The sequence below is a fragment of the Lagenorhynchus albirostris genome, chromosome 19, assembly GCF_949774975.1.
Source record: "Lagenorhynchus albirostris chromosome 19, mLagAlb1.1, whole genome shotgun sequence".
NCBI classification, from domain to species: Eukaryota; Metazoa; Chordata; class Mammalia; order Artiodactyla; family Delphinidae; genus Lagenorhynchus; species Lagenorhynchus albirostris.
The window spans coordinates 55573351-55598213 of record NC_083113.1 but is presented as its reverse complement, the minus strand read 5'-3'; the positions used below and the strand labels follow the sequence as shown (position 1 = coordinate 55598213).

General features: G+C 45.5%; 1 protein-coding gene across 1 annotated transcript in view; it reads right to left on the bottom strand.

Moving 5' to 3' along the window:
* The window catches only part of CDH13 (cadherin 13), a 1013115-nt gene that overhangs the window by 24021 nt on the left and 964231 nt on the right, over positions 1–24863 (bottom strand). The window contains exon 11 of the mRNA XM_060130816.1: positions 7125–7267. Coding sequence (XP_059986799.1) covers positions 7125–7267 — 143 coding nt within the window. The remainder of the gene's footprint in view (positions 1–7124; positions 7268–24863) is intronic.

Here is a 24863-nt window from a genome sequence, read left to right as displayed (position 1 = left end):
TGAAATATAGGAACTTTCATGTTTCCACAAATACACAGCTTGAAGAAACTTCACAATCTGAACACACCCATGTAGTTAGCCCAGTATATACAAGATCAAGAAACTCCTCCACAGTTCCTTAAAACGCTAAAAATAGAGTTACTGTAGGCATATATCTGGAGAAAACCATAATCTGAAAAGACACATGGCACCCCAATGTTCATTGCAGCACTATTTACAGTGGCCAGGACATGCAAGCAACCTAAACGTCCATCAACAGATGAATGGATAAGGAAGATGTGGTACATATTTACAAAGGAGTATTACTCAGCCATAAAAAGGAATGAAATAATGCCATTTGCAGCAACATGGATGGACCTAGAGATTACCATACTAAGTGAAGTCAGACAGAGAAAGACAAACATCATATGATATCATTCATATGTGGAATCTAATTTTAAAAAATGATACAAATGAACTTATTTACAAAACAGAAAGAGGCTTACAGATATCGAAAACAAACTTATGGTTACGAAAGGGGAAAGCAAGGGGAGGGATAAATGAGGAGTTTGGGATTAACAGATAGACACTATCATATACGAAATACATAAACAACAAGGACTTACTATATAACACAGGGAACTACACTTAATATTTTGAAATGACCTATAAGGGAAAAGAATCTGAAAAAGAATATATATATTCTTTTATAGCTATATATATACTTATTTACAACATTGTGTATCAACTATACTTCAGTTAAAAAAAGAGCCCTTCCACAACGTAATCTGGAAGCATGGATTAGTTTCGCCCGTTTGACCTTCATATAAATGGAATCATTCCATGTGCGATCTTCTGCTTCAGCCTTCTTTTTGCTCAATGTTATGTTTGCAACATTCATTCGTGTTGCTGTGAATAGCTGCACATCATTCATTCTCAGCGCTGTACAGACCCAGCTGTGTGAATGTTCCACCATTTATTTATTCTACTTTTGTTGGGCATTTGGACAGTCTCCAGTTTTGAGCTATCATGAATAGTGCTGTTATTTACATTCTGGCATAGGGGTTCTGGTGAACAGATACACACATTTCCGTTGGATGTACAGCTAGGCACGTAATTCCTGGATCATAGGGGATGCATATGTTCACCCTTAGTTGATACTTGCAGTTTCCAGAGTGGTTGTACCAGTTTACACTTCTCGCAGCTGGATATGAGAGTTCTAATGATTTCATATCCTTGCCGACACTTGGCATCTTCCATCTTTTCACTTCAGTCATTTTGAAGGTGTGCTGAGTATTGAATTTCATTGCATTTCCTTGATCAATTTGTATTTTAGTTTGTATTTGGATAGTTTACTTTTTATTTCCTTGATGAAGTTGAGCATCTCTTCACATGTTTATTGGCATTTGTATATCCTCTGTTGTGAATACCTGTTCAAGTCCCTTACCCATTCCTCTTTGAGTGGTGCCTTTTGCATATAGATTGTAGGATTCCTTTATAATATAAATACCTCCTACTTTGTGGGTTACCTTTTTACATTCTTGATGGTATAATCTGATGAACTGAAGTTCTTAATTTTAATATAATATATCATTTTTTCCCTTTTGTCGTTAGTACTTTTGTGTCCTGTTTAAAAAAACTTTGCCTATGCCAAGGACATCAATATGTTCTAATATGTTTTTCTCTAAAAGATGTATTATTTTACCTTCCATATTTTGACCTGTAACATATTTAGAATTGGTTATTATATACGGTATAAGAGAGGGGTCAGGATAATTCTTTCCATATGTGTGAAACCCAGCACTATTTATCGAAAAGACCATGCTTTCTCATCTGCACTACCATGTTGTCCTTGTCATAATCAGGGACTGTATATGTGTGGATCTGTTTCTGAACTCCCTATTCTATTTCATTGGTCAGTTTTTTCTATCTTTGAGCAAACACCACACAGTTTGAATTATTATAGTTTTCTTTTTTTAAAAAAATTGTTTATTTATTCAATATTTTTGGCTGTGTTGGGTCTCTGTTGTTGCATGCAGGCTTTCTCTAGTTGCGGCAACCGGGGGCTGCTCTTTGTTGCGGTGCGTAGGCTTCTCATTGCAGTGGCTTCTCTTGTTGCGGAGCATGGGTTCTAGGCGTGTGGACTTCAGTAGTTGTGGCGCATGGCCTTAGTTGCTCCGCAGCATGCGGGATCTTCCCGGACCAGGGCTTGAACCCGTGTCCCCTGCACTGACAGGTGGATTCTTAACCACTGCAGCACCAGGGAAGTCCCTGAATTATTATAGTTTTCTAATAGGTCTGGATATATGGTAGTGTCAGTCTTCCAACTTATTCTTCAAGATTTCCTTGGCTATTTTTAGTCCCTTGTATTTCCATATGAATTTTATAATCTGTTTCTTCCCCTTCTTCTCAAAACAAAAACCTGGGATATTGCTTGGTATTGCATTGAATCCTTTAGGTCCATTTGGAGAGAACTGACATTTTAATAGCATTGAGTCTCCTAATCCATGGATATGGTATAGGTCTCTATTTACACAGGATTAAAAACTCTTAGTAGTGTTTTGTAGTTTTCAATATAGTCTTTGTGCTGTGTCCTCACGTGGTGAAGGAAGTCTCTGGGATCTCTTCTATAAGGGAATTAATCCCGTTCATGAAGGCTTCCATCCCCATGGACCTCCCAAAGGCCCTACCTCCAAATACCAGCACACTGGGGATTAGATTTCAACATGTGAATTTTGGGGGAGACACAAACATTCAGTCTACAGCATCAGCCATCCCATCCTCCAATCCCTCATACCTTCAAAATCTGGCAAATGTCTTAAAGAGAGAATGGTTGTGTGTTTGAGGTAAGTTTGCTTGCTTTGTTAGGTCTTTGTTTCAGTGAGACCCCAGGAGATATTATTCTGCCCTTTAAAAGGCATTTACCTATAACCATGTGCTTAAGAGCCCTCTGTCACACCAGCCACATGACCGTTACAAGTGTTTCTCATTTCTTTCTTTCCATCCTGGGCCCTGCCTGGGTCAGGCCTAATCCTCACCCAGAATCTAAAACAGCCCCAGAGAGAAAAAAATGGCTGGTGGCCCTACACTCTTTTTAGAATGGTTCTTTCTTCTTTCCTATTTTAGTTTTTAGTTGAGTTAGGCTTCATTGCTTCTGCAGCCCTCTGATGCCTTTACAATTAAGACTTTTGTAATGTATCCACATTTTTTCTAGTTTTTGCAGTGGGGACATTGGTCTACTACAACCTACAATAAAGTTCCCATGGCCATATATTTTATTGACATGTTTTGGCATAAATTCCTGAGTTGACACCTTGTTTAGAGAAAATCAATTTATTTTGCTTTAGTTTCCCTCGTGTTGTATGACAATAATTCCTTATTCTTTCATTCCATCAAATACATTGAATTTCTATAAAATTAATAAACTCAAATGCTTACTTTGTATAACATTGAGCCATCAGTTAGTACTATTAACTTTGATCTAACAGCACTTACTGTTGTTTTTTCCTGGTTAACCATAATATCTAGAGATAAGTTTTCAGTGAGTGACAAAAACGAGCCTTTAAACAAAAGTTACTCTGATTTATGAGGTCTTTGAAAATTTATTCTCTTTGCGCTAAGTCTTTTGGGCCTTATTCAAGATTATCATCTCTAATGATGGTTCTATATAGTAATGCCAACTTGTTTTTTATTTATCATTCCATCTTCAGGGACATTTCTATCCTTTGGAAACATCTGTGACATCAGATTTGGATTTCCTTGTCTGATATTAGCATTAACAGAGTTAGATAAGAAATAGATTTCAAACTGCATTATTTCTTGAGGACCATTCTCGGCTGTATTCTTTCCTGTCTATAACCCCATTGGGGTGGGACTGACATTTACTGAACATTTAATATTGCTTTTGATGGAGAGTGTAGAGGGCACAGCACTTCATTTTCTCACTACAACCTCGTAAGTAGAAATTATCTTCCTCATTTTGTACAAGTATTATAGAAACTGAGCCTCAGAATCTATGAGCAGCTTGCCCTGTCACACCTGGAGAGAAGACTCCTGTTTCCGGCAAAAATTAAAGTGTATTTCATTTTTAGTTTTTTGGATGAATAACTGCATGAAATATTTTATAAGGCAATGGTAACTAAACTATTTGCTGCGTTTCAAACTTCCTTCATGGTGTTCTTAGCTGAGAATTTTCTCTACAAGTACAGATACTTTTACGTAGTAGAGAACTCTGAAATCATTACTTTAGTTGATCTATAATTGATACTTTTTGTTTGAAAAGCATTTTAAAATTCTTGGCTTTTTGTCCTCCACTGTTGATGCCCTTAGCACTCCTGTCTAGACCTATTCCTTCCACAAAACTTATCTGTTCCGATGGCGACAATCTCTTGCACTGTGACTCCCTGAGTAAAACCTCCTGGCCTCTATTTCAGGCCCACGTTGCAGTGTCTCATGGGATCATCTCAACATCCACCCCATAAGTACAACATGGGAACAAGCCTTTGAAACCAGTTCCATTTCTATTAAGGAGCAGATTTCTCACTAGAAATTTTCGTATTGCCATTCTCTCTTTCATATTGAGTATGGGTTGTTTTCAAAGCCTTGTTTTTTCCATCCAAATGTTTTCTAGATTCATCCTTTCTAGTTTGTTTCTGTTGCCAACAGGCATACCTTGACCCCTTCAACTCAGATACCTGCTATGTCTTACAATGTTTCCCAGCTCCAGACTCACTCCACCCAAACGACTCCCACTGCTTCTCTTACCTTGATTTCTGCACAGCTTTCTAATGCCTCCTTGCCTCATGTCGCATCATGATCTGACTGATTTTCTACACCGCCACGGGGGTTGTCTTTCTAAAGTACAGCGTTTATTCTCGAGGAGTTTGGTAACCAAATCAAACTCCTTCGCATAGCATATGGAGCGTTTCATGATCTATTTTATGATCTATTCCACATATACATGAGTGCCTGCTCTAAGTCAGGCACTGTGATAAGAGCTGGGCACTCCACACAAGACCTAGTAACCTTATCTCTGTACATATGGAGCCTCCAGTAATGCCCACCAATGTTTACGTGTCTCACATAACCACCTTCTTTCAGGCTTCTAGTAGAATGCCTTCCCTTTTCCCAACCTATCCTTCATCACTCGGTTTAGAGATCCCCTCAACCAAGAAGCTCCCCGTGACCACCTCTGAGGCTGGATGAGGGGCTCCTCTGGGCTTAGTTCCAGTAGGACAGTTGTGACAGTGTATTGCCACCTTCTGTTTGCTGGCCTAACTTGCCAAGTAACTCGTTTAGCTCACTGAGCACAAGGACAAAGTTATTATTATTATTCATCTTTGAGTCTCCAGGACCAAGCACAGTGTCTGGTCCAGCTCTCTGTTGATGAATGTCCATGTGCTATTTCATCATGTCAGTTTCCTCCTCAAGAACTTACGGGATCCTTTGGGTGCCTGCTCTATCAGATGACTTGCCCAGATTTTGAGATGTCTTGAAGATATGACTTTCCGGTACACATCCAAATAGGTTTCTACGTATGTACTCACAGTGGATGTAACCCTTCTCTTTCCTTTTCTTACCTCCCATGCCACACTCCCTTTTAATTTTGACTCCTCTGCTCTATGCCCTCAGGCACCCCGACCTCCTGACCCTGCCATTTATCCAAATCCTGTCTTTCAAGGCCAGACTCAAAGGTTGACTTTACTGTGAAACCCGCTCTGCCTACTGGGTGCCACACTGATCACTCACTTCTTAGACACGTGCTCTCCTACTTGGTTTTGTGTAAGTACCCAGCCTCTGAGAATTCTTAGTTCACCCGTTATTGGGTGATGAAGGCACATATAAAGAACCCTATAAAAATATTCATTTTGATATATATATAGGACTCAAAACCGAATCTTCAGCTATGAACAGCTGACTTTTAGGAATTACAGGGAGAGCAAAACTTCTTGTGTGATTGACACAGTAGACATCTTAGCTTAACATACCCGGAAACCGACTCTGACTCCGCCCATCTCAGCCAATGGCAAATCCTGTTAGCTCTGTGTCCGAAATATACAGAGGATCTCCAGAATCTGATCTCTTCTCATCCCCTACTCTGTTACCGGTCCAAGCCACCATCTTTCCCAGGTTGCCCTCAGTCTCCTAAGAGGTGTCCCTACTTCTGTCCTTGTCTCCTATGTCTGATCTCAACAGAGCAGAATGATCATGGCACTTTGAACTGTACTCAGAACTTGGCTACGGTAACGCATTTCAACATAAAGTAGAAGCCAAGGGTTGTACAGAGGCCCACGTGACCCTACATGATCTGCATCCCCATCCCCTTCATGTACCACTGCCCTCTCTGCTCCAGCCCCCAGCCTCCTTGCTCTTCCCTTAGATTGCTTCAGGGGCCCCATCCCCACTTTCTTCATGTTTTTGCTCAATGTCACTTCCTCAGTGAGCCTCTCACGGCTGTCTGGTTCAAACTGCAGCATCCTTTCATTTGCTGTCTTTTTCCTGTTTCATACATAAATAGTACACTTTCTTTTTTTTCTGAATAGTATGTATTTTACTCAATTTCCTTCCATTCTCCATGACTGTGTCAGCTGCACGAGGACAGTGATTTTTGTTTGTTCATGACTGTATCCCCAGTGTCTGGAACAGAGTCTGAGTTGTGGATACTGCATTATTAGCTTTTGAACGAACAGCAATTGTTCCGTGCTTATGAAGCTACCAGCTGAGGGGACCTGATGTCTTCCCATGGTGCATATCATAAAAGGAAAAAAGCTGAGGGAACAATTCAATTGTCAGGGTCGGTGATGTCCTCTGGGACTTCCTTTCAACTTGCATTAGGTAAAAAAAACCCTCCTTGTAGATGACAACATGACACCAAGATGGAGGACATTAATGTGGCTTCCTAGCCTTGGCGCCTACTTGAGACCGAGCACAGTGAGCTCACTGCTCTGACTCTTAACTAGACAAAGACCCAGGAATTCCAGGACTTGGGGATTTTACTGACTCACGTGTGTTTACACATTTGCTTTCCCTGCCCCCCGCCCACATTTAATTCTTCCCAAGCACACCTTTAGGTATATCAGAAGAAATGTAAAAATATATTTAAAACTGAAAAGTATTCACTTATTAGCATTTAAAAAATTACTCACCACTGTCGATGGCCAGGAAGAGGGCAGTGTACACGCTGTTATGGACGAATGGGGACTCGCGGTCCAGCACAGCAGTGGTGTCAACAGTCCCGTTGATGGGGTTGATATTCAGCCAGCCTGCTGGGTCCTTGTAAACAGAATACCTGAAAGAAAAAAAAAATCCCCAAACGACGTCAGATTACCTTCAAAATAGATTCAAGAAATGTCCAAGGAGTATTGGGCACAAGCTCCCAGGGTAGCTGCCAGATAATTCTTAATACAAATCCACAAACATCATTATAGCACAGTTGTTTATTCAGAAAGTAATGACCGACCATTAATTAACTCTGGGCCTTTTCTGTTTTAAATATTTTGTACATGCACCTCCTTTATTCCTCATGACAAGCCTGGGAGGAAGGAGCTCTTATCTGCCCAGCTCTCATAGAGGCAGAGTTCATAGCCTGTCTCCTGGGTCCAAGTCCAGCTTTTTTTTTTTTTTTTTTCTGCTTTTACATCTTGGATGTATCTGGTATGCAGACTAGGCAGGAGAAACACTGTCATGAAGGTACAGGCAAGGCACATGGACACCTGGAGGAAGAAGTAATTATCTCTGATGGAGGGCAACCCCGGGGTCCTCACAGAGGATGCAGTATCTGAACTAAGACAGAAGGAATGGGGGGATATTGTCAGAGAATGAGAGGACAGACACGTCAGGAAAAGAGAAGAATATGAATTAACATATGGAACAGAGATATCACTAAAAATGTAAGTTCCACAAGAGCAAGGATATCTGTTCACTGTCATGACCCCAGCTCCTAGAACATTACTTAGCACATATACAACACTCAATAGATAGTTGCTGAGTGAATGTTTTTGAGAGTCCACCTGCCGATGCAGGGGACACGGGTTCGTGCCCCAGTCCGGGAAGATCCCACATGCCGCGGAGCGGCTGGGCCCGTGAGCCATGGCCGCTGAGCCTGCGCGTCCGGAGCCTGTGCTCCGCAACGGGAGAGGCCACAACAGTGAGAGGCCCGCGTACCGCAAAAAAACAAAAAAAACCAAACCAAAACAAAAATCAGGTCAGGGGGCTTCCCTGGTGGCGCAGTGGTTGAGAATCTGCCTGCTGATGCAGGGGACCCGGGTTGGAGCCCTGGTCTGGGAGGATCCCACATGCTGCGGAGCAACTAGGCTCGTGAGCCACAGCTACTGAGCCTGCGCGTCTGGAGCCTGTGCTCCGCAACAAGAGAGGCCGCGATAGTGAGAGGCCTGCGCACCGCGATGGAGAGTGGCCCCCGCTTGCCACAACTAGAGAAAGCCCTCGTACAGAAACGAAGACGCAACACAGCAAAAATAAATAAATAAGTAAATAAATAAATAAATGAGGCAGAAGGAAATAACTGCCCTTAAAAAAAATAAAATTATAAAAATAATAATCAGGTCTCCATCGTTGTCCTATTTAATTGCATTTTTGCTGGGCCCTTTGTTTCCCTCTATTAGTTGATGTATTTTGTTTGGTGCCTCTTCCAATCGGAGACCTTAGGGAGGTCTGCCCGTGCCGCAGATCTCCTTGATGCCCATCTTCCTGCGTCTCCTCAGAACCACAGCCACGGAGAGAGGAGGACGGGGTCATTCCATTTACTGAGAATTCCCAAGTGCCCAGTGCTGGGTTTCACCATGCCCACGCCCTCCAAACTAAGAGCTGCATGGAAGCCCCTGGAAGTAGGTGTGATCCTCCCCAACCCTGGAGCTTTTTACCCGAGAGGGGAAAACAGCTCAACACATATCAACCGACCTGCCCTTCCAACCTCCTGGCCTATGAGCCCTTGTGTCAAATCAGCCCTTTGGACCGACTGGCCAGGCACTCTATAAGTTTCTGCATTTTCAAAGGTGTCTTTTTAATAAACCTTTGGTGCAAAAATACTGGCGTGCAAGATATTTTCTGTGCTTCTGGGCCTGAAAAATGCATATGCCTTATTAAATTGGCATTTCCAGGCAATTTATCTGTAATGTGAACTTTGCTTGTTACAGGGGAAGAAAAATCGAATTAAAAACAAGACTCATTTCAGTCTGTACGTAGCTTCACAGGAGCTGCTCGCGTGCTTGCCAAGGCGCGACCTCTTCCAGGTGTCAGCGTCGAAAGACACAGGGCAGGCTGATTAGTAGATCAGAGCAGTGGGGAGGCGGGGAGGGGGGCACCTCACCACGGTCCGGGCCTGCTTCCCTCCTGGGAAGTGGGTTTACTGTCCGTAGGGCCCTGGCAGAGCAGGGAAGGAAGCTCCCAGGCCAGAGGCCCGGGCCTGGTATTGACCTGGAAGGACTTCTAAGCCAGGGGCCCAGCTCTCATGGGGGGAAATATCCCGTGTGATGGTATGGATTATAGGGAGGGTTGGTATTTTTAGACCAACATACGAGCCTAAGCGCAGCTCATTCTCAAAGCGGAGTCAGTAAGGATGGGAAAGATTATGAGAGCCTGGAAAATGAAAAGAAGAAAGGGGAAATACAGAGTGATTTTCTATTCCTACTGAAGGAAGCAAACAACCCTGTAAAACCACAGGGAAGAAAGGAAACAGCAGGCGTATAATCAGCTCCTCACTTAATTCCAGCCCAATAGACCCCCTGTGTTAGATGAAATATCTGCTTGGGTGATTCAAATCAACCATTTGATCTAAAAACAGAACTAGAAAGAACTCCCAGCAGAAGGAAATACAATGTTTTGAAATAGCTCATGTAGCTATGGCTCTGAGTACAAAGGAAAGGGCATATTTCAAATCTCCTGACGAAACATACACAAGAGACTGAGGGGCCAGTGGATTCCGGAATCCCAGCTCAGTTACACAGCACAGGCCATCACAGCGTCTGCAGAAATCTGGGGGACAGCGTTCTCTCCCGCTCCTGGGGAACCAGAGCCAAGGAAGCAGTCTTGCTAACAGGAAGGGCTTCTCAGGGACGGAGAGATGCCACAACCAGCAGACGTGGACAGGAAGAGTTGCCCGGATCCCTACTGTGACAACAAGCAATGCACAACCACACCTAAGGAGCTCACTTTCCACCCTTCAGTGGACAAAGGGACATTTGGTGTGAGTCCATTATCTCTGCTCTGCCACAGGAAGTAGGAGGTGAGATCACTAGGGATTATCTTTTGCTTGGACCACCCCAGTGCACCTGGTTCTTGCTTCCATTCTACTTGCTACAGTCAATTCTTCAAAGAGCAGCCAACTGAAAATTGACCATTTTCAGTGTATATCTCATATGATGTAAGTTCCTGCTCAGAATCCTCCAGTAACTTCCCTCTGGGCACAGAATAAAATCCAAACTCCTGACCATGTCTCCAAGGCTTTGCCTAACTCTCCACCTGCCTTTCATCTACCTCATTTGACTGTGTCTCTGGTACCTAGAAGAGTGCCTGGCACACACTGAGTAGCTACTCAGTTGTTGGATGAATGAATGAATGAATGAACAAGGCTTCTTCAACATGCTTTGACTGACCCAGATCCTGGGTGACCCAGAATTCTAAAGGAATTTTGTCCCGAGGTGCCCCATGGACAGACCTCTCAAAGAGGCTACTAGGCAGGGAGCAAAATGGCTGAGTTTCAGAAGGAAAGCAGGAGTCCAGCACAAACCATATTTTTTGGCACAAAGCCTGAGTTCAGGCACAGTGAGCCCTCCTCCCAGGTAGGGTGCTGGGAACCCTCCAGAAATCCAACCTTCCAGGCATCAGCCAAGGGCCAACCTTGCCAGCAGGCCTTTCTGGGGACAGCAGTTTCAGGCTCTTCTCTGCATGTTCCATGATCAGAACAAGGAGACTGATGGATCAAAAGAAATTCTACTTCTGGGCTTCCCTGGTGGCGCAGTGGTTGAGAGTCCGCCTGCCGATGCAGGGAATGCGGGTTCGTGCCCTGGTCTGGGAGGATCCCGCGTGCTGCGGAGCGGCGGGGCCCGTGAGCCATGGCCGCTGGGCTTGCGCGTCCGGAGCCTGTGCTACCGCAACAGGTGGGGCCACGGCGGTGAGAGGCCCGCGTACCGCATAAAAAAAAAAAAAAAGGCAAAAGAAATTCTACTTCTTTTTAGAAATCATTTAATTCCTGGTTCTCCTAAAACCATGTTAATTCTAGAGACCACATATCCAAACCCTTGAGGACACCAGAAATCATGAGGGAACATGTTCTGTAGGTGAGGTGATGGCTGGCTTCCACCCTCTCACGTATACCCAATGACACGCAGATTAGGTCTTTTGTGTTTATCGCAGAAAACTCAGGCAACATAGATAAGCAAAAAGAAGAAAATTAAAAGCACCCTCATCTACCTCCAGAAATAAGCATTACTAAAATTTGGTCTAGAGGCCAGACTATGTACAGATACACACATGAACACATGCATGTTTTTAAAGTGACCATGCTGTTCACTCTCTCATTTTGAATAACTATTTGCTGGGTGTCTCGTGTGCCAGGTGCCGAGTATGGTGCTGGGTGGGGCAGCAGTGGATTTCCTGTTTTGTTGGAACTTACACTCTGGCAGGCAGAGAGGATGTTAATTAGTAATTTACATTAGTTATTTAATTACACTGGTGATGACTGCGGCCAACGCAGTTTCCCTCACATAACACATCATGTTTTTCTATTTTTCAGTATTTGCTTTCTGTTGTATCTAGAACTGGAAACACACATTCATTGATCACCGAGGAGGTGCCACACGATGTGTGTACATTATTACGTATCATCGCCCCATCAGCCTGGAAGGTAGATACTATTACCCCATTCTACAGATGAGGAAACAAAGGCTCAGACTGGGCCAGTAGCTTTTAAGTGGCAGAGCTGTGGTTCCAATACAGATTCTCTGTCTCCTGAACGTAGTCTGCATTTTTGTTTGCCTTGAGAATAGACTGTGAGGGTTGGTAATTTTTCTATGCCATTAGCTCTCCACATCTGGCGTGTATCAGGGTTACCAGGTTGCTGAGTATGATGGGGCCTTTCTGCTTTTACCAAGTTCCCCAGGTGGTTCTGGTTTACTAAAGCTTGAGCTCTACCACTCAACCCACAATGATTAAACTCGGAAAGGAAACCCTAGGACTGTGTCCTGTGGATGGGTTTTATTTAGGGGGTTAACTCAGGAACATGGCATTCGAATCTACACAAGAGTAACATTTCCTAAAAAAAAAAAATACCCAAACTCTTAAGCTGATATAATACTCTTTTAAAATCCTATTTCTGTTTATAAAATTTCATACACCCTTGAGAAAGGTTTAATGTAATACAGCACATGTGTGTGAATTTAATATCTTTATCCCTAGAAAGTCTCAAATAATATTGTCTTAAACTGTTCTTTTGTTGGAAGGTTCATATTGACAACTCCTAAGTCAAATTAGAGACTAAACCACTGGGACAAACTACTCAGTTATGGTGGAGATATCACTGCTAACTGAGGTCTGAGAATCATTTGTTCTAAAAGATAGTCATTCTTAGTCACCACCTGCTCTCACTAGTGGGAGAGAAAGGGGCGGGGCCCCAGCCAGCGGGATACTGACCTTGCTCAAGATTACCGTGAATCTTCTGAGCCTGCAGAAGACACTGTCGACCCCCGACCTGCTCCTCCGTGCGTGAGCCCTGTGTGCACGGAGCCTTCCCTGTGTGCATGGAGCCCTCCCTGCCAAGCAGAGGGGAACTGACATTTCCCGGGCACCAGCTACTTGCCGGGATCATGCTTGTCATCTCCAAATACCGGCTCACCACCTGTTCCAGGCAAGGCAGGTCTGCTGCTCACCTCTCCCAGCAAAGGTCACGCCTGCTCTCTTGTTTGAGGCCATTAATCCTTTGTTATAATTTGCTGCCAGTGTCCTTACAAAGGTGTTGATAGGACCTTCTGTGACATGGCTTTGGGACCGGGCTCTTTCTAGTCTGAGCTTCATCCCCATTCTGCAAACTTATTTCCAAAGATGATTTATGAAGTCTCCCACCCTGCCTTCGAAACCTACGTGAATGAAGCAGTTATTAAAAAAGGAAGCAAAGTCCCCACAGCCCTGATTATAAATGTCTTGTAGGGTGCCCTCATTATTGGCTCAGGCCAAAATGATCACAAAGAAATATGGAGAAATCTAGCAAGACAGATTCAATGTGTAAAGTCACAAATTTAACAATGTCATAAAATTTGGGAAAGTGGGACCCTGATACAGTAACTACGTATGTGGCTCTTTTCAGTAACAGGCTGAGACTTCAGATTTCTGAAATCCAAGAACACATTTGTCAACTCTAGACAAGAATGTCAGTTGATATCTTCAGTGTTGGTGAAAATATTAAACAGATGCTTAAAAAATGCAACTACAAATTGTTTTTCATGATTAATGATCATTAGCATTACTTTTTTTTTTTTTTTTTTTGCGGTACGCGGGCCTCTCCCGTTGCGGAGCACAGGCTCCGGACGCGCAGGCTCAGCGGCCATGGCTCACGGGCCCAGCCGCTCCGCGGCACATGGGATCTTCCCGGACTGGGGCACAAACCAGTGTCCCCTGCATCGGCAGGCGGACTCTCAACCACTGCGCCACCAGGGAAGCCCCCATTATTATTAATTTTGCTATTAATGATCAGGCCTGGCTCCTCCTCTGTGCATTGTCAGGGTCAGGGTTATATTTCCCACACCTGTATATCCATGCTGGGAGGCTTTTCCCAAGCACTAGAAACTGCACTTGGAAGGGAACGGGATGACCTGGAATTCGGTACAACTTGGTAAAATGTAAGCTTTCCTCCGTGTGAGGATATTCACCCGTTTGTTCACTTATTAGCTGATTCCATGAACAGTCATCTGCCTTTCACTGTGTTCCTGGGTCCAAGAAGGCAAACAAGAGCAAGCCAGCAAGGATGGCTCATCGTCTGAATATTCCATTGACCGTGTCATGAATGAACTTCTGGCCACGTCTGTCATGGTCTCTAACATCCCTTCCCGCTTAACCCTGGTCGGCACACTTACGAGTCAGCCTCTCAGAGACTAGAACCATCCAAATACATGCCAACCAGCACAGAGCACAATGTTCATCTCACAGAAGACGAGGGGTTCCAGGAAGAGGCTCAAAGCAATGCTGGACTAAGTAAACCCCAGACAATGAGGAAGCAGCAGAGAGAAACTAGTCACCAGACAGAAGAAGAGAAAGGAGATTGCGTTTATCAGGGCCTCAAAAAAGAGTGTTTTGCAGCATTTATTTGCAAATTCATGTTCTGGGTAAAGAGGCTAAAAATTTGAGTGAGAGTTACTTGCACGGCTGCTGGCAAATGTGTAAGGACAGAAAAAGCATACATTTTTTAGCAGACAGGTGCTTAATAAAAATTTAAAAGATTATAGTAGGGTTAATTGATGAGACCAAAGTAACTCAAAACCTTAACATGAGGTCCTTTAAAAAATTATCATAGAGCTCTACGTGGGCTGATAATTTTATTATGATGTGACTTAAATACTTACATATGGACGTAATTCTTGTGCAACTGTAAAACCAAAACCAATTTACAAAAACACAGAGCCAATGAAATTTAAATTAACATCATAAAAACAAGTGGTTTGCCCAGGATTAGGTGACGCCCTCTGGCAAGGGGACGAACCGCTGGCATGGCTTGGAAGGACACCTCTTCGTAAACATGCCAAGCAGAGCGTGAACTGTAGCGTGTGCTGTCATGTGTGTTGTTGGAAAAACTATGTCAAAGCAAAACAATCCTTGGTTCACACATGTTCACTCCGAGAACAGCTTATGGCTGGGGTTAAAACAAACTAAGAAACAAATTGATTTTCATCATTTATTGTTCCAAAATAAGGTCTCAGTCAAATCTTTTTTTGGTTTTGAGTTGGATTTTGGTCCCCACTTTAAATCAGTTTGTCTTCGGTGGTCCTTTTCTCTCCCCATCTTCTCTAGATAAGGGCTGCTGGTGGTCCCTGCTCTTGAAGGATCGCGAACTGGAGGACTTGAGCTGGATGAAGGCTGTGGAGGCAGGACTTTGGGGGTGCTGACCCCACACTGAGACGTGCCCTAGGAAATTACTCCAGGCCCACACACCTCCACCTAGGACCGCTGAGGACAAAAAACATCCTCAGGAAGAAAACAACTCGTGCTGAGCCTAACTCTAGAGAAGCGGCCATCTCTTCCTGGAAAATCTCAACATTTATAAATAGCGAAAACTAAAGGCACCGCTCTCGACGTCAGCCTCCACTTTGCCCTCAAACAAGCCCCTTCTGTTTTTTGTGTGTTTCTAATATGATGACAGGATTCTGCTGTCTTATCAGGCTTCTTAAAAGGAGACTTTCACTTTCCTATCCCACCAGGCCATATTTAGGCTGTGTGATGGGGTCCAGTTCTCAGTGGCCACTCATGGGCCCATCCTTAACGTCCCCAGGGCACAGGGAAGGTCCACATTCCTCAGGTCTAATTATGTAAGCGTTGCAGTCAAGGTTCACCCATAGCCCAGCCCTCACGCCCACCCAGGGCCCTGCAGCCCCGCCCCCAGGGATCACTGTCATGCCCCCAAGGAAGCAAAGGGGGCCCTGCTGGCCCTGGGCCAGCCTCTGTCCCGCAAGCCCATCTGCTGGGGTAGAGTCAGGCCAGGGTGGAAGGTGGGCCTGGGCCTAGGACCCTTGGATGGTGATTGGAGGCAGGGTTTCCAGTGTGTAAGGGTCTTCCAGAAGGCCAACACTCAAGCGAGGATGGGGACGGAGCTCCCTAGACACTCACTTTGGGAGATCTGGGGTGACCAACGTGAGACAAAACAGCCTCTCTTTCTCTGATTTCCAGGACAGAGGTTGGATTTCTTCCTCACCCTGCAGGCATGTAGCTCAGCATCCTGTGGCTTGTGAGGCCATCCCTCGTCCATGATTGCCCAACTTTACTAACACTTATTAGAAGGCTGAAAAGCAAAATAAACTAGTTTCGGCATTTCAGAGTTTGGGATGGATAAAGCCCCTGGCAGTGTGTGGCCCAGGTTGGGGGCCTCTCTGCCCAGGGCTGTACAGCTTGCAGGTCAAGTTCAGCTTCTGTCCACTAAAGGCGATGGCGTGGTGGTGTCTGGGCCAGGTGCTGTTTCCCATGGTGGGTTGTCTTGAAGAAACGTGCTCATTGGGAGAGCAAACCAGGATGTCAGAAGACCAGCACAGGAAAGTTAGTCAAACCCCCTGCATTCGTTCTCAGAGTTTATTTTTATTGGGTGATTAACTGACAGGCCATGGTCATTGCTCAACCCCTGAGCCTTTGAGCTCAGCTCAGACCAAGCTGGGCAGAGGTATCGGCGCTTTCGAGAAATCGATGAGTGAGGCTGCCACAGAGACCACAGTGGGACAGATGGATGGCTGAGCCCGGCTTTATGCCTTGAAGGTCGGTGAGCACGGCCTGGCCAGCTGCCACGGAGGAGGTACTCATGGGCGGGTGCTTGGCTAAGCGGACAGACCTCCTCCCTCCACTGCAGTCCACGTGGTGAGCGATTGCAGACACTGCTTCTTACGGAGGCTGGGCTGTGGGGAAAGCCACATGGTTCTTGCTTCATACGGAGAGACCTCGCCTGGAGCGCGTTTCCACTGACCTTGGCATGGCCCATGGTCTAGTTGAGTTATCCCCCAAGCAGGTGATTCCGCTGCCTCCCCTGTGGGAAGGAGCTGGCAGGCATCTCCCACCACGGAGCTCTGGGCCACACATGCCCAGCCCTGGGCACTGATGTCCTACATTCACTCCATGCATATTTTTGGAAGACATGTTAGGAGCCCAGAGCTCTGCTAGGGACGGGGGAGGCTGCAGTGAACAAGGCGGGAAGCTCCCCACCCCCTGATGCAGACCTTTGCCGAGGGCATTCATCGCCAGACACTGCCCTTTGCACACGAGGTGGTGACTGCACATGATGGGGAGCGGCTGTCTCCCTCTCTTCCCAAGCCCAGTGACTTGTCACACGTCTGGTCCATCACAGGTCTTAGTCAAGGACGGGTGAGCGCATGGGCAAAATGCCAGTGTGTGAAAAGCAAACGGGAGGACAAGCTACGGAATTCCGAGGACTCAACGTCCCAGGATTTGCAGGGTGTGTGAGGACGGCCGTGTGCCTGGTCCACGCGGTATGCGGTGGGTAAGTGGCCCTGGTGCGGTCAGGTGTGCGGAGCCACAGAGCTTCTGACAAGGGCGACAACGCATCCTGGGCCTCTGAGCCTCCTGCTGCCTGAGGACGCCAGCTGTTTCCTCATTCTTGCCTCCCCACCATCCACGATTCCTGCTCCCCAGACCTGAGGCCCCCAGCCCTCCACCCTCCCAGCCTGCTTTTTAGCTGCTGGTTTCTGCCGGGAATTCTGTCCCCAGCTCTCTGCTTGGCTGGCTCAGTATCATTCTTCAGACCTCAGTTCAAATGTCACCTCCTTCCTACCCAGCCCATCTAAGGGGTCTCTCCCATCGACTCCCCATCCCATGAGGCTGTTTGCTTTCCCACTGGCATGTGCTGCACCCTGCAGTCAGCCTGGTAATGTGGCTATGTATTGATTTACTTGTTCACTGCCCGTCTCCCCACTGGAATGTAAGTACTACAAGAGGACAAAGGCTTGGTCACAGCTGTCCTCAGGGCCTAGTTAGGGCCCAGCTCGTGGTGCAAGTTTAGCAAGTGTTTGCTGAATAAATAAATAAGCCAGTATGGTTGCATGGAGGCAGAATATAAGAAGAGAAGTCAGCCCGTCCAAAACATTTACTTTGAGCCTTGTTGTTTTATATCAAAAGTAGTATTTACAATGGACATTCCTCAACGGTCCACGGCAGCATTTAAAATCTCCCAGGACCCTCTGGGATGGTCCACATGAGAGACTTTTACTCATTTTACATGTTTCCTGTCTGAACTCTAGAAAAGGAAAACTTATGCTTTCTGGATGAATCAAACTCTTCTAAACTGACTTCCCAGAAGACTCAAAAAGAACCCAGGTAATTCTTTGCACTTGTCTTGAGTGCTTGGTTGTTTAAAAAGAACATCGCATATGCTTTTTGTGTCTTGAACTTTTCATCTAATTGTGATTAAAAGAACATTTCAGTTTAGCCAAGAACGAAGAGTTGTCTCCAACGTCTCCAGTTCCTAAAACAACACTCCTAGAAGGAAACAGGTGAAAATCCCTTAAAACTCTATATATTCTTTGATCTAGAAATTCCTTTGCTAATATTTTGGCCTAAAGAAATAGTAACGGAGCAACTTCTAAAATTTGGGAATGCTGGGTTAATAAAATCAAAGCTTCCCCTCCTTTGCAGGACTTCTCAGAGCCTTGAAAATGTAGATTCACACTGTGAATATCCGAGAAAGAGCCTCAGAACACAGCATTACTCAAATTTATTTGGCAGAGTTATTTAGCTACAAGAATGTTTCTTCCATCACTGTTCATCATAGAAAAATTAAAGAAATACCAGGTAACTGTCTATCAAAAGTGATTAGTTACCCAGATAATGAAACACCATGCAGATATTAAAAGGGCATGATAGGGCTTCCCTGGTGGCACAGTGGTTAAGAATCTGCCTGCCAATGCAGGAGACACAGGTTCGAGCCCTGGTCCGGGAAGATCCCACATGCCACGGAGCAACTAGCCCGTGAGCCACAACTACTGAGCCTGTGTGCTACAACTACTGAAGCCTGTGCGCCTAGAGCCCATGCTCCACAACAAGAGAAGCCACTGCAATGAGAAGCCTGCGCACCGCAACGAAGAGTAGTTTCTACTCGCCGCAACTAGAGAGAGCCCGTGCACAGCAGCAAAGACCCAACACAGCCAAAAATAAATAAATAAAAATTAAAAATAAAAGGGCATGATAGGACTTCCCTGGTGGTGCAGTGATTAAGAATCTGGCTGCCAATGTAGGGAACATGGGTTCGAGCCCTGGTCTGGGAAGATCCACATGCCACAGAGTAACTAAGCCCATGCACCACAGCTACTGAACCTGTGCTCTAGAGCCCGCGAGCCACGACTACTGAGCCCACGTGCCACAACTACTGAAGCCTGCACGCCTAGAGCCCGTGCTCCACAACGAGAAGCCACTGCAATGAGAAGCAGCCCTAGCAAACTGATACAATACTATATAAATATTAGGTTGAATCATAAAGTTGCCATTTTATTGGTCAAAACCCATCAAATATCAGCAGTTCCATATGGCCCAATCTAATCACAAGTGTACATACAATAAAAATGACATGTCATAATTGTGCGTTTTCTGCTACTGGACAAGAGTTCTTTGAGGTCCAGGAGACACGTCTTATTTATCTTTGCTTTCTCTTCTCCCCAGGCATCCACTGGCATTTGGTAAACATTGGTGACTGATGAGTAAATTACCAAGATGAGCATTTTGAATTCCCGTTCCAATAGAAGGCTTAATACGGCTCATATCAAGGCTAGTTCTCGCATTAAAAAGCATTACCGTGCTCTTCTCAGCAGGAGCTACTGAACTGTTTGCCAAGACCTTTTCTTCTCACTTCATAGGAATACAAATTAAATGTGTCTTTACAACACACACACACACACACACACACACACACACACACACACACACAGCCCAGTGTCATCTAACCCTTCTTGAGTCACAGCACTCACACACACAGCCTTGTGGCATCAGACGGCAAGAGCGGGCATCTTCTCCCCAGGCTCCTGGGTGGGCACCAAGGACTTGAAGCCCAAGGTCAAGGATGGGCTGGGAGGCAGAGAGTGAGTGGTATGTGGTCCCAGTACCCCCCGGTGTCCTGATCCCTCTCTTCACGCACCATTTCCACTCCTGCCTGTCCAGACCACAGCCCAGGGCATCTGAGTGTATGATGCTGGGCTCTTACTCCTGGGAGGAGCTGGGGCTCTGGGTATGGTCACATTTCTAAAAGCTACTGCTATGCAAGAGAAAAAGAAAAGCGCCTTCCCTTCAAATGCATGAGTCAAAATTGACACAAAATAAACTAAACCCTTGAATCGCAAAAAAATGGCCAAATTAGCAGATGCAGGGAAAGGCTGCCATCTCCTGAAACCACGTGGTTTACTCTCTGGCTCTCCCATTGTGGACCTTTGAGGCTGTCGGCTGGTCCCTTCAAGAGATTTGTCATTCCCAAACCTGGCCAGTCCTTGGGCCTCATGTCCCTAACACATGGTCTCTTGGAAAGCTATTCCAAGCCTTCTTCAACCTTTGAATGTAATATTGTCTTTCAGGGCCTCTACTGTCAATTTACTAACATTCTTGGCTTTTAAATCTCCTTCATTGACATTTTATTGTGCAAAACTGAATATATTTCCTTTTCAAGATGGCAAGGTTGGAAGTTGCCTCCTTGAGTGCCCGCCACTAAGCTGGTGGTCCATGGGGGAGATGGGTAGGTTTGCGATATGCAAGTAGAAGAAAATGGTAGCATCTAGGTGATGGGTGAATGAGTGCTCGCTGTAAAACTCTTCCGACATTTTGCGCGTTTGAAACTTTTATAAAGTTGAGGGAAAAAAAGGATGAATGTGTCTTTTTTGGGGACAGTAAGCACCTTCTGTTCCCACATTCATGTCTTTCTACAAAGAGACCATGAACCTTCAGGAGGTCACACACTGTATGACTGCATTCATCTGAAATCTTCAGGCTAGGCAAACCCATAGAAACCGAAAATAGCTTAGCAGATTAGCAGAAAGATTAGCGGTTGTCTATAGCAGAGGAGAGGCAGAATGGAGGTGATGGCTAAAGAGAATAGATTTTTTCTGGGGTAATGAAAATGTTCTAAAATTGATAGTTGTGATGGTTGCGCAACTCCGTGAATATACTAAAAACCATTGAAACGTATATTTTAAATGGGTAGATTGTGGGGTATGTGAATTATGTCTCAATAAAGCTGTTATTTATTTATTTATGTTTGGCTGCGTTGGGTCTTCGTTGCTGCACGCACACTTTCTCTACTTGCGACGAGCGGGGGCTACTCTTTGTTGCAGTGCGTGGGCTTCTCATTGCGGTGGCTTCTCTTGTTGCGGGGCAAGGGCTCTAGGCACGTGGGCTTCAGTAGTTGTGACACGTGGGCTCAGCAGTTGTGGCTCGTGGGCTCTAGAGCGCAGGCTCAGTAGTTGTGGTGCACAGGCTTAGTTGCTCCGCCGCATGTGGGATCTTCCTGGACCAGGGATCGAACCCGTGTCTCCTGCACTGGCAGGCAGATTCTTAACCACTGCATCACCAGGGAAGTCCCAAAGCTGTTAGATATAAGAAAAATACCTTCAAGGAAGTGAGCTCTCCATGGTTTCCAAGGTGATTAAAGCACAGCAAAACAAGACAAAAACCAAACACCCTTCGCGGGATGCTCTTCAGCATACTCTACTAATGAATTGCAGAAAGCCAAAAAATGACGGGTATTTTGATTTTCTTTCATTTTTGCCTGCTTGACATATGCTCGGTCAAACGAAGAACTCTCTGAGTCTCATCTACGGGATCTTTATTCTTCCTTTTAATGACTGCAGCAGAATGGGCCATGGTCACTAGTTGCCTGGTGAATGACTGACTGACAAACGAATGAGGGAGCAAGCACCCAGCTCTCGCCTTGGCCGTTCCTATCAATTCACGTCACTGTCTTTGAATGGATATTTCACTTATCCTTAATCACGAAGGTTACAGCTGTTTCTTCATGGTATCAAGGATTCTTGTTTCTCCCAAACCCAAGCAGGAGTCCTCGCCTTGTCACCAATTTGGCCTGATGACATTACTGCCACACTTGAGCCTTGGTTTCCCATCTATAGGACAAAGGGCAGGTTCACCGATGGTCTGTAAGGTTCTTTCTAATGCTAGTAAATTATGACAGTCTTTACCCAAACAATAGTTATTCATGGCTGAGTAAAAAGTTATAAAATTATTCCTGGTGGGTAGCTTCAAACTGAAGTCCTGGGAGTTTCTTCTACATGATGAGTGACGTTTTACAATACAGTGTAAATGCAGAGAGTGGAAAGTCAGTCATTAAAGGTGAGAAAAATAAACAGCTGGCAAAGAATGCCTGTATAAATTGCTCACTCTGACTTCAGGGGGATAATTTTTTTAAAGTAAGACCACGAGAAGTAGATTTATGTCCCCAGATCCAATGCAAATGCAGGATCTGTACAATAACCATTTATCAGGTCCCGTGGAGCTGATTTATGGCCCAGCGGCCCTACTTTGTATTCTGATGGGCTCAGAAAGTTAACTGACAACACAGAAAAATATATCCTCCGACTCACTGCAGATGATGGGTTATAAATGAGCACAACCTGATTTTCTGCTCTGGAAAAGCAGTGTTTTGAAACTCTCATTAGAAGTTAGTCGTTAAAGCTGCGCCCAAACTTCACTGTTTGGCCCGTTGCTTTGTTGCTGGTTTAGTCATTTAATTTCCTGACAGCGTTGGGCAGGGAAACTACTGCCTTTGCTTTGGAACATTCTAGGTCGACTTCTTTGTCTGGATTTAACACCAAGTCAGCCAGACTGTGCCCAGGACACATTACACTGCTGGCCCCTGCAGAGGTTTCGTGCCCATGTACGACAAGCTGGGTGGCACAGAACCGGTATCCAGCGCGTGGGATGATGGGAAAGCCACCCAGGTACCCTTAGCCCCCACCTGCTCTGCGGCAGACACTGCGCTGGCCTGGAGCAAGTGGACGCAGAGGGATGACTGGGCTTCTGACCCTCCTCCCCCGGTATTAGCCGAGAGACGGAAGCAGTGTTTACCGGACTGGGTGCCCTATGGTTCTGGCCCCAGCATCACCTGCGGAATTAAAGACACATATTCCCAGGTCCTGACACTGGACTTCTTGATCTGGTAGGTCCGAGGGAGGGCTTAAGCCTCTGTGATTTTAACACCTCCACAGGTTTTTTTTTTTTTTTTTTCCCTGCATTTTCTCACTTCTCTGATTAAATTTATTCTTTGACTAAAGTTTTTCTAAGACCATAGGTTTTTGATGCTGGTCCAGGGCTGGGCATTTGGGATTTGCTGGGGCCTGGGGCTCTGCCATTCCTTTAAGCAGCTGGAGGGCTGAGGTATAGAGTCCGGTACATTTGATCTAACAAGCAGGTCAGGAGCCTTCTCCCCGGCTGGGGGATGGCCACGAAGCTTCGTTTTCACCCTCCATGTCCAGTGAATCACCAAATCATTTTCATTCTACTTTCTTCATGCTTCTCAGATCGGTTGCATGTCTTTGAATTCTCTTCCTTGTTGCTCTGGTCCTGGTTGCCATCATCTCTTAAGCGGCCTCGTGGCCTCTCCTCTCTTCCCCTAACACCTGTTTTGTGCCTGAATGAGCTTTTTCTAAAATTCAGATCTGATCATAACATCCTTCTGAGTTCAGTCCTTCAGGTGTCCCGACTGCCTACAGATCAAGGCTTAAATCCCACAGTGGGCCCCACAAGACCCTTCACTGTCGTGCTTGCTTGTTCAGTGAGCAGCTCAAGCCTCTGTGCCTTTGCCTACGTTTCCTGGGCCCGCACACCCTTTCCCTGGTCTGCCTTCACGTCTCAGCTTGGCTATCTCTTCCTTCCTTGACTCGTACAGGCAGACACAGATGTGCCTTCCTCTCTGCCCTTGTCATACTGTCCTGTTTTGCCCCTGAATGTCATTTTCATCACAGCTTTTATAAATATAAAGTGTTTGTTTATACAGTTACCCTTTCTTCTAGACTAGGTGAGCCTGGAGAGCAGAGGCCAGGTATGTTTTGATGTCTATATATCCTCAGGACCTGTGAATCCTGGGGATGGATGATCCTGGAACTGGTAGGAAGGCTGGGGAGATGCACAGGGGTTCCCCCAAAGGCCATACCAGGGGAGCTAATCCTAGCCAGGTCTCCTCTTGGGGTTGCCCTGGTTCCAACACAGCTCTTGTTCAACCAGCAGCCCGTATCTCTGCTGGCCTCTCTGCATCAATAATATTATTCCTTTGGGGAGGCCGCTACTGCTCAAGTTGGCGGGGAAGGGCGAGGTAAGTGTAGAGGTCTCCAGGAGAGCTTCCCAGGACCCCTTCAGGAGGACTTAGGAGAGGGGCTCCAACGTAATTTCAGGAGGCCTGAACTGGGAAGAAATCTCCCATGGCCAATTTGAGCTTGTTCAAGTTCACCCACCCATGTATTCATACATCTACCCATGTATCCATCCATATATACATTCACACACCCATCCACCCACGTATCCATCCATTTATCCATTCACATATCCATCTCTGCATCCGTGCATCCATCCATGTATCTATCCATTCATGTATCCATCCATCCATTATTTCAGTATTCATCGGACGGCTACTGTGTGTTAGGAACTCTTACGTATTACTACATCTATGACAGAACTATTATGCTCTAGAAGGAGCAAGATTATTAACAATATGTAAACAGACAATATAATAATTTCATAGAGTGGCATGTGCTCTGGAAGCCATCACATTGGGCAATGGTACAGGAGCACCTAGTAACAGGTGGGCAGAGTTAGGGAGGGCTTATTTAGAAAGCAGTGACCAAGGAGCACCTCTCAGAGGAGATGACAGATGAGACTTAAATGAAAAGGAGATAGTCAAGTAGAGATATAATGGGCAGAACATTCCAGGCAGAGGAAACCATGGTGAGCTGATGAATCAGGGAGGAGCCTCCAATTGGGAAGCAGTTTGGGGATAGTGGCTAGAACAGAGGCCAGGAGATTGACCCGAGTTCAAATCCCCACTCAGGCATTAATACCTGTGGGTCACCAGGAGTGGTACCAAACTTTCTGAGTTTTTTCTCTCCCGTATGTAAAATGCAGACACTAAAACCTTACACAAGGTGGTTGTGAAGATTACACCACATGTGGAGCATGGTCCTTGGCAT